The sequence below is a fragment of the Myotis lucifugus genome, unplaced genomic scaffold (assembly GCF_000147115.1).
Source record: "Myotis lucifugus unplaced genomic scaffold, Myoluc2.0 scaffold_66, whole genome shotgun sequence".
NCBI classification, from domain to species: Eukaryota; Metazoa; Chordata; class Mammalia; order Chiroptera; family Vespertilionidae; genus Myotis; species Myotis lucifugus.
Window position 1 is genome coordinate 1,841,714 of NW_005871114.1, and position 16,750 is coordinate 1,858,463.

General features: G+C 51.1%; 1 protein-coding gene across 2 annotated transcripts in view; it reads left to right on the forward strand.

Moving 5' to 3' along the window:
- The first annotated feature begins 252 nt into the window (after positions 1-252).
- Positions 253-16,750, forward strand: part of RRP12 (ribosomal RNA processing 12 homolog) — a 29,246-nt gene continuing 12,748 nt past the window's right edge. Inside the window, exons 1-18 of one of the 2 annotated variants that reach the window (XM_006089981.3) lie at positions 253-506; positions 1,037-1,266; positions 3,639-3,722; positions 4,798-4,874; positions 5,411-5,516; positions 5,719-5,835; positions 6,926-7,064; positions 7,154-7,281; positions 8,476-8,574; positions 9,169-9,260; positions 10,930-11,041; positions 11,248-11,345; positions 12,318-12,432; positions 14,001-14,143; positions 14,379-14,500; positions 15,754-15,818; positions 15,910-16,072; positions 16,507-16,661. In XM_006089981.3, coding sequence (XP_006090043.1) covers positions 368-506; positions 1,037-1,266; positions 3,639-3,722; positions 4,798-4,874; positions 5,411-5,516; positions 5,719-5,835; positions 6,926-7,064; positions 7,154-7,281; positions 8,476-8,574; positions 9,169-9,260; positions 10,930-11,041; positions 11,248-11,345; positions 12,318-12,432; positions 14,001-14,143; positions 14,379-14,500; positions 15,754-15,818; positions 15,910-16,072; positions 16,507-16,661 — 2,184 coding nt within the window. In that variant the 5' untranslated portion in view covers positions 253-367. The remainder of the gene's footprint in view (positions 507-1,036; positions 1,267-3,638; positions 3,723-4,797; positions 4,875-5,410; positions 5,517-5,718; positions 5,836-6,925; positions 7,065-7,153; positions 7,282-8,475; positions 8,575-9,168; positions 9,261-10,929; positions 11,042-11,247; positions 11,346-12,317; positions 12,433-14,000; positions 14,144-14,378; positions 14,501-15,753; positions 15,819-15,909; positions 16,073-16,506; positions 16,662-16,750) is intronic. The other variant, XM_023754876.1, reaches the window with a different exon arrangement.

Below are 16,750 nucleotides of genomic sequence, written 5' to 3' on the forward strand. Positions count from 1 at the left end.
AATGTTTCTATGCTTAAATTTTGAAATTAGGTTTTAAAAAATATAAATGTAAGTTGGGTTTTTTTTAACCTGCAAAGGAATTCCAGTTTTATATGGCTCACCCCTGTGGCCAAGAACCGTGGCCCTGGCGTAGGAGTGGAGGGGATTCCTTAGCAACACAACTTCTTCCTGAGCGACAAATCTCCGAGGCCCTCCGCTGAATCCAGAGTCTGGAACGTAGAACCGGATGTTGACTGTTTTGCTATGGTAACGGCCGCACATCCGGAAGTGGCGCCAGAGGAAGAGGAAGCGGAGCGGGCTGAGAACCCACGTGGGTTCTCCGCGTGTTGCTGCGTTCCTGGCAGCAGGTCCTTTAAACTTAGTCGACATGGGTCGTTCCGGCAAGCTGCCCTCCGGAGTCTCGGCCAAGTTGAAACGTTGGAAGAAAGGCCATAGCAGCGACAGCAACCCCGCCATCTGCCGCCACCGCCAGGCCGCCCGCAGCCGTTTCTTCAGCCGGCCCTCAGGTAGCGGAGTCTGGCCCCGGACGCGCCGGCGGCGGGATTCTGGACGGGCCTGGGACCGGGTGGGTCTGGCCCCTCTGGCCCAGGCATTGGTCCTGTCATGGACTGTCAGGCCTGGAGCCGGCTGTAAAGGCCTATTTAACAGCTGCGTAAACTGAGTCCACAGCAGGGAAATGCCTTGTCTAAGGGTGTCGGAGTTGGCGCTCGTGGCTATAATTAATCTGGTGGCTCTTCTCAAAGCGTTTTCACCTTCATTTATGTTCCATGCCCCTGAGTGCAGCCCCCAGCCGGTTCCCACCGGCGCTTCTGCCATCAGGACAGGGAAGCAGAAACTTTCACCAGGAGGGTTCCCTTTTTGGCTTTTCTAAGTTCTAGGCGTACAGTGGGCTGATGAGAAAGACCGCGTTCAGAATTCAGCCTCTTGGGTTGGGTTGGGGGCCTGGACTCCACCGGTTCGTTTCTTACAGGTGATGCTTTTTCTCCTGGACAGAAGGGTAGAAGTTGGGGTCTTACTTTGTGCCTCGGGTTTGCAGGAAAGAGCGACCTGACAGTTGATGCGTTGAAGTTGCACAATGAGCTGCAGTCAGGGTCCCTGCGCCTGGACAAGAGCGAAGCCGCGGAGGCGGCTATGGAAGACGAGGAGGCGCCGGCTCTCACGGAGAAGTCCTCGGCCACCTTCCTAAGCGGCCTCTCCGACTGCACTAACGTCACCTTCAGCAAAGTGCAGCGCTTCTGGGAGTCCAACTCGGCCGCCCACAAGGAGGTAGCGGGGAGGGTCAGAGGGCGTGGGGTAGGGAAGAGCGGCCAGACGCATGCTTGTTATTTCCTTGGTGTCTGGTGACAGCAGCTGGGATTTCTGGATGATGCGTCACCTCTCCGACCCTTGGTGTTCCCTACTTATTACTTCTCCTGGGGCAGGTTCCACTTTCTGCTTTTTCTAACAGCATCTCCCCTGCTAAGTGTAAAGTCCTTCATGGGAGAAGTATTTCCCATTCTTCTCTTCAACTGTACCTAAACAGGATTTTTTACAAAGAATATTTTTGAGAAACATTTGTCGAATATTTCATGCCACATAACGGGTTGGAAAATGCTACTTATGTAACAACTAAATTTACTATTTTTAGTTTATATTTTCAAATTATGTATATTTATACCTTTTCATTGTTTAAATGAAAAATGGCAGCGTGCTCCCCTTCTCGGGAGCACACTGAGCCTTTCCAGTCCCCTTTGGTTTTCCCCAGGACATTACCTTTGCCTTTCCATCTCCTAAGCTCCAAGGGCCCTTCTTTTGCTTCTGTAACTTGTTTCCTAAGCTTAAGCAGCCCATCTGGCTCACGTCTATCTTTTTAACTTTCTAAATAAACTTTCTCTTATAATTAAAAAAAAAAAAAAAAAAAAAAGAGCCCTGGTTGGTTTGCTCAGTGGTTAAAGCGTCAGCCTTCAGACAGAAGAGTTGCAGGTTCGATTTCCAGTCAAGGGCACATACCTGGTTGCAGGTTCTATCCCCAGCCCCGGACAGCCAATTGATGTGTCTCTCTCACATCGATGTCTCTATCACTGTCTCTCTCTCTCTCTCCCTCTCCATCCCTCCCTCCCTCCCTTTCACTCTCTCTAAAAATCAGTGGAAAAAATATCCTTGCATGAGGATTAAGAAAAAAGAAAGAAAAATGTCAAAATTATAAATGGTACCAAAATGATGTGAGTAGAATGAAATGTGAAAGTTGTTCTACCAACTTCGTGGTGGCTACTGTTAATGGATCATTGTATATCTCCCTGTCCAACAGAAATGTAATACAAGTTATAAATATAATTTTAATCTCCTAGTGGCCATGTTAAAGAACGTAAAAAGCAGGTGAAATTAATCTTTTTAAAAATCCCCACCTGGGGGTATGTTCTCTCTGATTTTTTTTAGGGAGAGAAGAAGGAATGGAGGGAAGGAGAGGAAGGGAAAGAGAGAGAAACATCAGTTGGTTGCTTCATGTACTCAGGGATCGAACCTGAAACCTTTTGGTGTACGGGACAATGCTCCAACTGACTGAGCCACCCCGCCAGGAAATTAATCTTAATAAAATATTTGATTTTACCCAGTATATCCAAAATATCATTTCAATATATAACCAATATAAAAATAATGAGATGCTTTAAATTTTTATCATACTAAGTCTTCAAAGTCTAGTATGTATTTTACCCTTAAAATCTCCATTTGGGTGCTATATCTTTGTTGGAAATACTTGATTTGTATTTTTTTTTAAATGTATTTTTATTGATTTCAGAGAGGAAGGGAGAGGGAGAGAGAGAGATAGAAATATCAATGATGACAGAGAATCATTGATTGGCTACCTCCTGCATGTTCCCTACTGGGGATTGAGCCCACAACCCGGGCATGTGCCCTTGACTGGAATGGAATCTGTGCTGCAGGCTGATATTCTATCCACTGAGCCAAATCGGCTAGGGCTTGATTTGTATTTAGAGTTTATAGAACTTACAGTTGCAAAAGTAGATTCATGTGTATATATAAGTTCTAAATTTGTTTTCCAATAACTAGATTAAGTATTCGTTTTTACATTTAATTAAAATTTTAAAATTAAAGATTCAGTTCCTCCGTTACACTAGCCACATTTCAGATGCACAGTAACCTCTTGTCAATATTACTGTTCTAAACTTTTTTGTATATTTTATCGAGGTTTATATTTTATATGCAGTGATCTGCAACTTTCCCCCTGACTAAACAGTAATGCTGTGTTAATGTACATAGTTGTTCCTTATTCTTTTCAATAGTTACATAGTATTTGAGTCTATCATTAGTTATTAAATGATAATAGTATCATATTAAATCCCCTTGGTGGCTGCTTGGTTGTTCTAATTTGTTGCTGCGGTAAACACACTTGTACGTAAAATGCTCACACATTTGTGCAGGTATTTCTATAAGAGATAGCATCATAGGGGTGGAATTTTGGCAAATATGTTCTAAGCTTCCTGTGTGCTAGGCTCTGTGGTATGTACCTCTGTCTCTGAATGCTGCTCAACCTCTGGGCTACCCGAAGATTAATCTGTGAAGGAGCAAGGAAACGAGGCGACCGTCGGGTGGGTTAGATGTGTAATGGATGTCACAGGTGCCTTCTCCTTCGTGCGCAGATCTGTGCGGTTCTGGCTGCTGTCACAGAGGTGATTCGCTCCCAGGGAGGGAAGGAGACGGAGACTGAGTACTTTGCAGCCCTGGTGAGTGGGTGTGACTTGGGGGTGGGTGTTCAGAGCAGCCGGTTATTCAGGCTCTAAGACAGTGCCCCTGGCACGTGGGGAGCGAAGGACCACCTTGAACAGGTGAAAGTACGTCAGTCATTCTCCGGTGACTTGGAAAGGCTAGTGGTATTTGCTGCATTTTCGTGTAAAACAAAAATTCACTACTTTGGGTTTTATCCCCTTGATCTATGAAGCTGAGTAAGGCCCAGGGTATCTTCTAGAAAAATGCTTTAAAATTGTGGTCTGGGGTGTCCCCAAGACCCTTTTGGGGAGTTGAGTAGGTCAGAATTATTTCCATAATAATATTAGAACATCATTTATCTCTTTCTCACTCATGAGTGTACCATGGAGTGTTCCAGAAGTTACGTGATGTCTGATGACATTATTTTGACAGCTAACTGAATTGTGCTTTCATATTCTTGTGGTTTGAAATTTTATCAGTTTTAATTCTATTATGGCAAATATCAGTAGGTATAACCTACACAAGCAGAACCTTTGGGGAATCCTCAATCATTTTTAGAACCACTACTCTAGAGTGGGGTTGGCAAACTACGCCCAAAGACACAATCTGACCCATGGCCTATTCCTTTACAGCCTGAGAGCGAAGAGTGGTTTTTATGTTTCTAAAGGATTGTTAAAACACTCAAAGAAGAATATGCAATAGAAACCGTAAAGACTGTAAAGCCTAAAATATTTGTTATCCGGCCCTTTACAGAGAAAGCTTGCCAATCTCTGCTCTAGAAAAATGGAGTAAATTACATAGCAGTATAAGGTTTTTATCGCATGCCAGGCAGGATTCTAATTGTTTCACATGTGTTAATTCAGTTAAGCCTCACAAAACTTTTAAGCACTATTATCCCTATTTTATCAGTGAGGAAACTGAGTCACAGAAAGGTTGTTTCCAGCCCAAGACAAACAGTAGCATCTCAGGGATTTGAACCTTTGACAACCTTCTTGGTCATAACTGGTCTGCTGGGCACATGGTGCCCCCCAGCACCCAGCTTGCCCAGCATGGCACATTTCCTGCTCACACCCCCTGTGATCCGGTCCTCAGATGACAACAATGGAAGCGGTGGAGTCCCCGGAGTCTCTGGCTGCTGTTGCTTACCTGCTGAACCTTGTCCTGAAGCGGTGAGTCCTGGGTTCTGTCTGGACCCAAGGCTCTTTGTGGAGAGGAGAAGGGAGTGTGGACAGGAGGAGCAGGATCAAGGAATTGCTAAACAAAACACAAGGATACTGGAGTATCAGTGGCATTCTGCATCAGGCTCGGGGGCGGCTCAGGAGCCTGTAGACAGCCTGCGTGCTGGAGCCTGGCAAGGGGGCAGCCCTGGTGCAGTCAGTGGGGCAGGAGTGATGGGGTGGAATGTTGGCACCAAGGGGAAGGTGGGGAGAGGAACGGCGTGAGTTTATAGGGCCCATCTAGTGGGTAGTATAGAGAAAAGGTAGTGAAGAAGGGAAGGAAGGCAGGCAGCTCAGGTGCCATGGAGATCTCACTGTCCTGGGTGTCAGGAAGGGTGAGCTCTTGTCTTGACTGTTGCTCACTTGCTGAGTGACAGGCCAGCGCTGCCTCCCTCTGTCCAGCTTCCTCCTTCAGACCAGGGCGGGGCTGTACCAGCTGCTTTCGGAGGCCCCCCTGGGACTCTGACTTTCTCTGTTCTCTCCTGCAGCGTGCCCAGTCCTGTGCTCATTAAGAAGTTTTCGGATACCTCTAAAGCCTTCATGAGTATCCTGTCAGCCCAGGCCAGCAGTGGCTCCACCTCTGCCCTCCGCTGGGTTAGTAGTTGGTTCTCAGTTTCTCCTCTGTTGTCTTCCAGAACAGCGGCCAAAGCCTGGGTGCTCCCTGACAGGGGTGTGGGCACCCTGTGGACCCTCAGGTGGCTCCCTTTGGGATTTGGTGGAGTCTGTGAGAAGCTGGGCTTTTTCCCTGCCTGGCTGAAGAGGGTGGAGCTGAGACACCCTGACTCTCCTCTTCAAGGTCCTCTCGTGCCTGGCCACCCTTCTGCGGAAGCAGGACCTGGAGGCCTGGGGCTACCCCGTGACCCTGCAGGTGTACCACGGGCTGCTGAGCTTCACCGTGCACGCCAAGCCCAAGGTGAGACTGCTGGGCCCCCAGAATATGGGAACGGATCAGCCACTCGGGGTGGGCGGGCAGGGCTGGCTTGTCTGAGTGGGATGGGGAGCGGGCCCAGAAGTTCTGTTTCTTGCCTCTGAGGTCCCCTGCCCAGCTCCCAGCAAGCGAGGGGCAGCTCCTACAGGAGGGATGTTCACTGTCAGGCCCTTCTGAGTTTCTGCCGCCTCACTGGGTGGTGACAGGTTAGTTATAGTGGCAGGAGGGCTGAGGGGGCTTTGGAGTCACACCAACCTGAGTTGGATACTGGACTCACCGCTTGTGCTGCGACCTTGGGCAAGTTACTTAATCTCTGAGCCTCGGTTTCCCAGCTGAGAAAGAGGGCTAATAATATCGTCCTTGCTGTGAGGGTGTGGGAAGGCTCCAGTGATCCTCACAGGCCAGGTGCTCAGTAAGTGCTGGTTGGCCATCATTTCCTCCTGAAATTCAGGTCAGGAAGCATGTAATAGTGATAACCAGTCATAGTCATCGAGCACTGGGCTGAGCTCTGTTATCCCAGGTGGCTCACGCCTCTTCCCGTGGGTATCCGTGTGAACTTTCCCTCCATTTCTTCAGGTCTCTGCTACAATGTCACTTGACTGGAGTGACACCTTTCTGACTGTCGGATAAAGATTAATAGCCCTGCTTTGTTGTCTGCAAAGTACTTTTACCTTCTGGTGTATGGTTGTGTGTTTCTGCCTCCCAAGTAGAACACGAGTTGTGTGCTCTGTTCGTTGCCACGCTGCCAGCACTGGGAACAGTGTAAGAACAGTGCTGGCTTGGTGGACACTCAATGTTGCTGATGACTGAATGAGTGAATGGCTCCCTGCTGTAAAGATGAGGACATGGAAGCTCAGAGATTAAGTTGCTTGGCTTGCTTAGGGCTGTGTGGTGAGTTAGGAGGTTAGCAGGAATTAGAGCCAGGGTTTGTCTCACTCCATAGCTCTGGCCCAAGGTGTGGCATGGACCATGTGGGCGGTGTGTGGTCACTACTTTTTGGTGGGTGGTTGTGCCGGCCACCCCAGCTGCTGGTTGAATGCTGGCCCTGCCCTCACCCCCTTCCTTTACCCTTCAGATCCGGAAGGCTGCCCAGCATGGCGTGTGCTCGGTCATCAAGGGCAGTGAATTCATGTTTGGTGAGAAGGCTCCTGCCCACCACCCTGCTGCCACGTCCACCGCCAAGTTCTGCATCCAGGAGATTGAGAAGTCTGGAGGTAGGAGCCAGGCTGAGGGTGGGGCCTGCGGAGAGGACAGGGCCGCTGCAGTGAGTGGGCTGGAGTCTCAGCTCCCCTTGCTCTGCCAGGCTCCAAGGAGGCCACCACCACGCTGCACATGCTGACACTGCTGAAGGACCTGCTGCCCTGCTTCCCGGAGGGCCTGGTGAAGAGCTGCAGTGAGACTCTCCTCAGGGTCATGACCTTGAGCCATGTGGTGAGCTCAGGCTGAGAGCCAGCGGGCAGGGGCACACTGAGGGTGGTCTGAAGGTGGTGGGGGTCTAGCTGCAGACCCCAGGCCCGTGGTGCTGGCTCTCGGGGACTCCCTGGTCAGGCCAAAGGCAGGGCCTGAGTGTCTCCCTGCCCTGGCCCTGCTCTTAGCTACAACCAAGGACTCCATCTCATCCCCAGTGTCAGGCAGGCTGGGCTGGCTTCTGAGTCCTGGCCTAGTTGGGAGCTGGCCTCAGCGATCAGAGCAGAGTGAGCTGGAACTGTGGTGGGGCTGGTAAAGCGTCCGTCCTCTCCCTGCCTTGAGCTCTACTCGAACCACAGGCACAGTTATTTCTCTTTTTCCCCCCAAGTTACTGACGTCTGTGTGATGATGTTAAAGATACATAAGAATGAGCCCCTACATTTCTACCATCCTAGCACAATTCTGTTCATCTTTACGTGCTCTCTTGTAGTGTTTACTCATACACATATTTTAAAAATAGCATGATCACCGTTTAAAAGGGAAAAAACTTTCAGGAGTTTATAAAGTAAAAAATACAAGTCTTTGTTTTCCCTTCGACTCTCACTTCCTAAGATAAATAGTGCCAACAACTTAACTGTGTATCCTTTCAGACATTTTCTCTTTGGATAAGTTAACATACATGAAATACAGTTGTGATGATGGTATCCAGACCATTCATCATCTGCTCTTTTATCTTTTAGCCCTTTATGTTAAAAATACTTTGTTTATGCCCTAGTCAGTTTGGCTCAGTGGATAGAGTGTTAGCCTGAAGGGTCTCGGGTTCAGTTCCGGTCAAGGGCAGTCTTGATCCCCGGCCCCGGTTGGAGTGTGATTGGAAGACAACCAATTGCTGTGTCTCTCTCGCGTCGAGGTTTCTCTCTCTCTGTCTCTCCCCTTCCACTTTCTCTAAAAATCAACGGAAATATATCCTTGGATGAGGATTAACAACAAAAAAATACTTTGTTCATGTTTCTAGATTGTCTTTGTTTAAGTCATTTAAAATTTTTTATTGGCTGCCAAGGTTTACTCAAGTGACAGTGCTCTGAGTGTCCAGGTGCGGGGGAGGGGGGCATGTTTGAGGTTCAGGGGTCGAGTCTTACCCCAGCGCACTGGCTGGAGTGGGAGGTTGAGGAGCCCAGGGCTTGCAGGTTGCTCTCTAAGCTTATGTGTCCTCTCCAGCTGGTGACAGCCTGTGCCATGCAGGCCTTTCACAGCCTCTTCCATGCCAAGCCTGGCCCAGGTACCCTGCCTGCAGAGCTCAATGCCCAGATCATCACGGTGAGACTTGGCGATAGGGAGGGGCATGGCTTTGTTGGAGTGGGGTGGTCCTGTTACTTGTCTGCAGGGTGAGGTTGAGTGGGCTGGGCTGGGCTGCCCCATTGCAGGAGAGTGGTAGACAGGCAGCCAGGAGACTCCACCAAAGCCACATCCGTACCCACAGGAGCTGGAGGAGCTGACTCTTGACTTGGTGGTAGTTAATGATTCCAGCAAGGTCTCATGGTGTTTTGAGCAGGGGTTCTCAACCTTAGGGACCTGTGGGTGGATTTGGGGAAGGAGCAGACACTCCCCCACATTGTTTGCAAAATGTGTGCTCATGTTCATTTTTCCAGAGAAGGGCTCTGTGGCTTTTGTCAGGTTCACAATGGGTTTTGTGACCCAAGTTATACTCCACTGCTCCTAGAAACTTCTATAGAAGCAGAACTGGAAGGGTTCATGGAGCTGGGAGGCCAAGGGGGCGCTGCATTCTGGGGCCGCATGTGTAGGCCTGTCAGTGGGACATGCTGGGGCCTCGGGATGGAAGGGGTCTTTGTCACTGGGCTGCTGCTGAACGCATTTGCTCAGACACGTACTTATTTCCTGTCTCGTCTCTAGGCCTTGTATGACTACGTTCCCAGTGAGAATGACTTACAACCGCTGCTGGCCTGGCTTAAGGTCATGGAGAAAGCTCACATCAACTTGGTCAGGTAAGGTGAGGTGGAGGCGTGGCCCAGGGCCCCCAGCCAGGCTACCTGCTCTGCGGTGCAGATGGGAAGGACATGAGCTGGAAGCTGGAGAGGGTTCAGCTTCTTGGGGATGGCGGCAGTTCCATGTTGAGTGTATAGCAGCCACCTCCTATTTTATGAGGCATGGGCTGGGTGGCACAGCCTGTGTTAGCTGGGGCTGATGCCTAAGCATTGGCCAGCTAGCCACAAGGATGGGTCGAGGGTACTGCCCGCGGGTGGGGCCCAAGTGCCATCTGATCTTGTCACCCCTGGCTGCATCCTGTGCAGTTGGTTTCCTGCTCACAGGATATCATCCACTTGGCAGCTCTCTCCCACTCCCCACCTGAGTTCATGGTCCCCTCTTCTGGGATAGTCCTGTGAGCCCAGTTTCTGCTTTGTGTCTGTCATAACACTCACAGTTGAGCTTTACCATTTAATAGCAGTAGCCTCTTGACAATCCCACTTTTCCCAAGTAAGGCTGAGAGGAATCGGTGTGTCAATTGGTGACTTGCATTTTTGCCTGGAAGGAGGGTCTCTAAGGCCCCCGAGGCTCCACCTGGGTGTCTGTCCTCCCTCCACTGAAGGGTTCCGGTTCCGGTGGCCTGTTCTCCCCCCTCCGCCCGCCCCCCACGCCCCCCGGCACTCTGTTTCACGGCATTGATCACGACCACCCCACAGCCCATTTCATAAACCAGAAACAGAAGCACTGCGAGCAGCTGGTCTTGAGGCTATTCAGGGCCATAGCCAGGTCTGCCAGGCCCATGTCCTTCCTGCACCTGACCCTTCACCTTTCACCTGGAGGTGCTGGAAAATGGCAAAATAGCTTCGTGCTTTGCTTCTCGAGATTTATCCCACAGGACTTCCACACTGTGTCGGGATGTTTGTGGTAGCACCGTGGTTAATGGCAAAAAACCTAGAGACAGCCTAACCATGCCCCAGGGCGGGACTGATTACATGTAAACCGTGAAATACGAGGCAGCCATCAGGGGTAATTGAGGTAGATGTGTGCATGCTGATGTGGAAAGACCTTCAAGATACATTGAGAGAAAGCAAGGTGCAGAGCAGCGTGCATGCTGTGATTATTTGCACACCCTGGAGCCAAGCTACCAGGGTGTGGGTCCTGACCCTCCTCCACTAGCTGGGTGGCCTTGGGCAAGGTACTTGACTTTTCTGTGCTTCAGTTTCCTCATCTAGGAAATATTAAGTGTAATAACACTTAATCTCAGTTTTTGCAAGACTTCATGTTCTGTGTTTTGTTTGCGGGGGCTTTTGTAGGCTTTAAATGAGTGAATGCAGGTTATGTCAGTACTTGGCATGTGATAAATGTTACATAAATTCAGTGATTGTTATTATTATATACATATAAAAACTTCTGGAGGAGTACTTAACCTTGATTTTCCCATGGGAAGTGCATCTGAGGGTCAGCTGGGAGAAAGGTTTGGTGAGGAAGACATTTATTTCATACTGCGAGCACCTGTTTGGATTTTTTTTACCACCTATAGCTGTTACTTGAATGACAGCACTTTCTAAAATTGCCCACAAGAAGGGCCCTGTAGAGCTCCCCACATCAGTGACTGTCATTGGACCAGAGCCATCTAGTCCCCCAGGCTCAGGGCCAGCCCAGCCCCATGGAAGTGTTTTGTCTTGACAGGCTGCAGCGCGACCTCGGGCTGAGTCACCTCCCTCGCTTTTTTGGAACGGCGACGGCCTGCCTCCTCTCTCCCCACTCACAGGTGGTCACAGCTGCCACCCAGAGCCTCCAGGTACCGCGCCCCCTGAGCCCCAGCTTTAGTGGGGGCAGCAGAGAGCACAGGGGGTTCTGCCAGTTGCCTCAGGCTCCAGCTGCATCCTGGGAGGAGGGTCTCAGGGAGGGATGGCTTCCTAGACGCTTCAGGAAGCAGGCCCATAGGAGGGCTCAGGGGCACTGGGGGCTGCCTTGGGCTTAGACAGCTGCGGCCTCTTTTTGCAGGAGATCCTGAAGGAATGTATTGCTCCCCACATGGCTGACATCGGCTCTGTGACCTCCTCAGCCTCAGGCCCTGCCCAGTGTGTCGCCAAGATGTTCAGGTGAGAGCATAGTATCTGAGATTAGAAGGAATAGGGTGTATCTTGTGGAAAGTTCCTTGTAATGAAAGGTCTCTGCTTGTCACTGACTCTGGCCATGTGCACGGTGCCAGAGCAGCTGCTGTTGATTTGAGCCCTGGCCACGTTCCATGCACCACAGTGTGGTGCTCATGAGTGTGGACTCTCAGGCCAGTCATCTGGGACAAGCTCCTCCACCTCTCGATACCTCAAGGTCATCATCCGTTAAAGGGGGCTAATGCAGGTGAGGATTAGATGAGGTAATATGTGCAAAGTGGTCAGAACAGTACCTGGCGCCCAGTTAGGTGCTCAATAAATAGCAGCTACTAGTAGTCCTGGTTCTAGGAGATAGGTACTGACCCCATTTTACAGATGGACAAGCTGAGGTCGCCCAACTAGAATAAAAAGCAAGAATAGAGCTGCCCCACCCCTAGCCCATTCTTTTCCCTACACTGACCCCTGTTGGCCATTCTTGCCTAAAACCTCCAGGGGCTAGATTTCGGGAGATGGAGCCAAGCAAGGAGTGCACATGCAGGAAGGGGCTGGGCCAGCCCTCCCTAGTGCAGCTTCTGCATCCTGCCTCGACCACCTGGTCTTACCCTGCTGTCCACATTGGGTCAGGCCAGGAAAGCATGGGCTTTAGAGGCCCAGTTTGGCCACCAGCAGAGTGACCCTGACAGGTTATTTCGTCTCTCGGAGCCTCAGTTTCACCTTCTGAAGATTGAACAAATAACCTGCCTCACATGTTTTTCTTTAAGCTCAAAGGTTACAGAAATTAAACTCTTAGCACCGGGAGCAGTGTGGGCACTTCATAAATGCTAGGTCTCCCCTTTGGCCTTTCCGGGGGCCCTGCCCTAGCGGCCAGCTGGCGGTCTATAGCTCATGGTGTAGCTATTGACTTCCTGGCCAGGGCCCGGGGGGCGTGGCCATGGCCCTGACTGCCTGCTCCCTTGGCAGGGCAGTGGAGGAGGGCCTCACGTACAAATTCCATGCGGCCTGGAGCTCCGTGTTGCAGCTGCTGTGTGTCTTCTTCGAGGCCTGTGGGAGGCAGGCCCACCCTGTGATGAAGAAGGTAAGTTGGGGGGCTGCTGGGGCCGGGACAGGAAGTGGCACTGGGGCTTTTGGACTAGAAGGGGCTTGTGTCTCTGTTACCTCTGCACTTTAACTCCGCCCACCACCACAGTGCCCATAGCAGGTGCCCAGTACTGTGCCCCCAGGAAGGTGACTGGGCCATCATGGGAGGAACAAGAAGAGGGGCAGGACCCCCCCCCCCGCCACCCCCCCCGACACACACACACAGCTGCTCACTAGTGTTGGCTGGAGTTGATTGTTTTGAATAGGGAACCAGAGTGATTCTCTTCCCACTCCCGTTACCTTTTAATATTTAATTCTTTGAATTTTCTGTAATGAATGAGTATAGTGCTTTAAGCAGCCTTAGGTCTCAGGAAAGTGACTACATCAGGGGTGGGCAAACTTTTTGACTCGAGGGCCACAATGGGTTCTTAAACTGGACCGGAGGGCCGGAACAAAAGCATGGATGGAGTGTTTGTGTGAACTAATATAAATTCAAAGTAAACATCATTACATAAAAGGTACGGTCTTTTTTTTTTTTTTTAGTTTTATTCATTTCAAACGGGCCGGATCCGGCCCGCGGGCCGTAGTTTGCCCACGGCTGGACTACATGCAGCCCAGAGTAAACCAGCTAAGGGTCAGGGGTCAGCTTTGGGAGAGGGTAGGACCTGAGGACAGGCCACTGGCACCTTGTTGGCAGATGGAGCAGCCCCTGGCCTCGTGGCACCTTCCTCACTGACCGCCACTCCCTTCTCCTGGGATGGCAGGCTCCTCGGGGGCTGGCTGGGCTCTAATAGATGAGGTGGGCAGACCTGGCTTCCTCCGAGAGGTCATGAGGGGTGACCTAAGGCAAGCATGTCAAACTCGTGGCCGGCATGTTAAATAAATGAGGCATGTGGCCCGCCAGCCGCGAGTGTGACATGCTTGACGTAGGGGGTCTGGGCTGTGGTGCACCTAAGGGTGCAGCTCTCCTCGAGGGGCAGCCACCCCTCAGTGCCTGTTCATTTGCTAGTTGTTGCACACAGGTCCGCCTTTGCCAGACCTTGTCATTTTTCTCTTTTTTTTAAAATATATATTTTATTGATTTTCTTACAGAGAGGAAGGGAGAGGGATAGAGAGTTAGAAACATTGATGAGAGAGAAACATCGACCAGCTGCCTCCTGCACACTCCCTACTGGGGATGTGCCCGCAACCAAGGTACACGCCCTTGACCGGGAATCAACCCAGGACCCTTGAGTCCACAGGCCGACGCTCTACCCACTGAGCCAAACCGGTTAGGGCCCTTGTCATTTTTCAAGATAAACTGGAAATCTTCATTTGTATATAAAATCTCCTGATTTTCACATATTGTTAAAGAATACAGAATTTTTTTTAATCCTGGAACATTGGGGAGGGGTCAAACTGCATCAGTGGGTTACATTTGGTTTCTGGTTTGTGACTTCTGACCCAGAGCTTCACCTGGGCTCACGCTCCTGACCTCATCATCTTAGAGACTTTGGCTCAGACTCAGCCATGGTGCTTGCTCTGCGAGCACATCTTGATGTATAATCTTTCATCTCTTTGCTCCAGTGTCTCCAGTCCCTGTGTGACCTGCGCCTCTCCCCCCACTTCCCCCACACGGCAGCTCTGGACCAGGCAGTGGGGGCTGCGGTGGCCAGCATGGGGCCTGAGGTGGTTTTACAGGCTGTGCCGCTGGAAATTGATGGTTCTGAGTAAGTGTGACCCTGGTTGGCTTCTGTACGAGCCCTAAAAGGGTCAGACGGCTTGCTCTCCCCCAGGAGGGTGTCCACTCCTTTGGGTGAAGTCTCCATGTGCCATGTGGGGGTCAGCAAGAGAGGCCAGAGCAGGCTCGACATGCTCCCCAGCTCAGCAGGGGGCACACTGTTGGGGGTGCTGCCCTCCAGGCTGTCACCCCTTCCTCACTGGGCCTCTCCTGCCTCCTCTCAGAGAGACTCTGGATTTCCCACGGAGCTGGCTGCTGCCCGTCATCCGGGACCATGTCCGGGAAACGCGACTTGGTTTCTTCACCACCTACTTCTTGCCCCTGGCTACCACCCTGAAGAGCAAAGGTATGGGGCCCACCGCAGTCCAGGAGCTCAGCCGAAGGGGTCGGGAAGGGCTCCTGGCCCAGCACCCCAGCCCTAGGCCTCCCTCTGCCGAACAGGTGACCCGCCGGTGCTTGTGGGCCTAATTCAGTGGGCTGTCCCTCCCCTCTGCTCGAAGGCATGGCCTGGCCTGGCCTTCCCCCATTGTAGGAGCCTGCTCTCCCACTAATGGAGCAATTAATTACACAAGCACACAGCGGCTTATACTTATGCAGAGATGTTCTAGCAAAAACCCTAACACAGCCTACATGTCCGTCAGTGGGGTTCCAGTGAAGTTAGTTGTGGTAACGCCCACTGTGGGACACAATGTGGTCATTACAAAGAAAGAGACATGGGCGTGCAGATGGTGAGCTGAACAGATCAGATCAGATCTCCGATCAGCTACGCAGTTGGTTGACTTTGGACAAGTGTGTTAATTCCTTTGGGTCTGCTCCTCGTCTGTAAATGAGAATGATAATTGTGACGTGAAGATTACGTGAAATAATCATGTAAGTGCCCATTACACAGCTTGTCACACAGAAATTACCAAGTAAAACAAGGTTTTAGAACAATATATGTATAGTACATCTTGCTTATGTTTTTAAAGGTGTATGTCTGTTTAAAGAAAAGACCAAAATATGGTGACAGGAGAAGATTTGACTTTGGGTGGTGGGCACGCGGTGCAATACAGAGCTTATAACATAGAAACCCACACCTGAATCCTATGTGTTCATGTTGACCAGTGTCACTCCAGTATGTTCAATTTATTAAAAAAAAGAAACATAAGAAAGTCAGAGAGATAGGGGCACGTCCTGGGAGAGTAAGACAATGGGGAGACATCACTTTCTGTTTTATGCGGGTCTTAGGTATTTATTTTTAATTAATTTATTTTTTAATATATTTTTTATTGATTTTAGAGAGGGAGAGATAGAAACATCAATGATGAGAGAGAATTATTGATTGGCTGCCTCCTGCACACTCCCTATTGGGGATGGAGCCTGCAATCCAAGCATGTGCCTCTGACCGGAATCAAACCCGGGACCCTTCAGTCCGCTCTGTCCACTGAGCCAAACCGGTGAGGGCGAGGTGTTAGGTATTTAGAAGGAACAGTTTCATTCTGTGGGGAGGAGGGAATCACTGATACTGACCTCATCACTGGGCTTTTGGTTTTGGTGAAAATGAGGCCTGGTGGGTAGGAGGGTGCCCAGGGTCACACTGTGTGCTTTGTTACACTCCAGCAATGGACCTGGCCCAGGTGGACCGCATGGTGGAGTCCAAGATCTATGACACGCTGCAATGGCAGGTAAAGGGTCCGTTAGGGGGGTGTGGGCTGAGTAGTGCAGGGGCGTGTGTTGCTGAATGTCTTTCTCGTTTACCATCCCCTCCCTCCCCAGATCTGGACCCTCCTGCCCGGGTTCTGCACGAGGCCCACAGATGTAGCCGCCTCCTTTAAAGGGCTGGCGCGGACACTGGGCACAGCGATCAGCGAGCGCCCAGACCTGAGGGTCACGGTGTGCCAGGCCCTGCGCACTCTCATCACCAAGGGCTGTGAGGCAGGTGCGTGTGGGCTCTGGGGTCCGAGGCTGGTGGGAGGGTGGCTGTGATGGCACAAGTCCCCTGACCCCCATCTCCTGGCTTGCTGTGGCTCAGTGCCTGAGCCATGGTTCATCCTTTGCAAGGACCTGGAGCTTCGGCTGGGGACCGAAGTTTGCAAAAAACCACCCCTTTTCTCTCTTTACTCCCAATGTGCCGGCACCTGGGGAGTTACCCAGTCCGTGCTGAAGGGTTTCCCTGGCCCCCAGGACAGGAGCCGAGGAGAAGCATAGACCATGGTGGCACCTTGTTCTCTTTGCTCTGGTCTCAGCCTCCTCTGTCTCGTAGAAGCCCCACATCCATGGTCCTGCCACGGGTCCTCCTAAAGGATGCCTCTGGGCTACAGCCTGTGAGGTCAGCTCCAGCCCCTTTTATGCAAACTTTGGTCCTCCTGCCAGAGGCTGACCGTGCCGAAGTAAGCCGTTTTGCCAAGAACTTTCTGCCAATCCTCTTCAACTTGTATGGGCAGCCTGTTGCAGCCGGGGACACACCAGCTCCTCGCCGGGCCGTGCTGGAAACCATCAAAACTTACCTTACTATCACTGACCCTCAGGTGAGCTGGTGGACAGGGAGAGTGCTCCCAGGAGGGGAGTGTTGGGTCAGGAGCATTGGAAAGCCCAAGGCCCTACCCAGCAGGGCTCA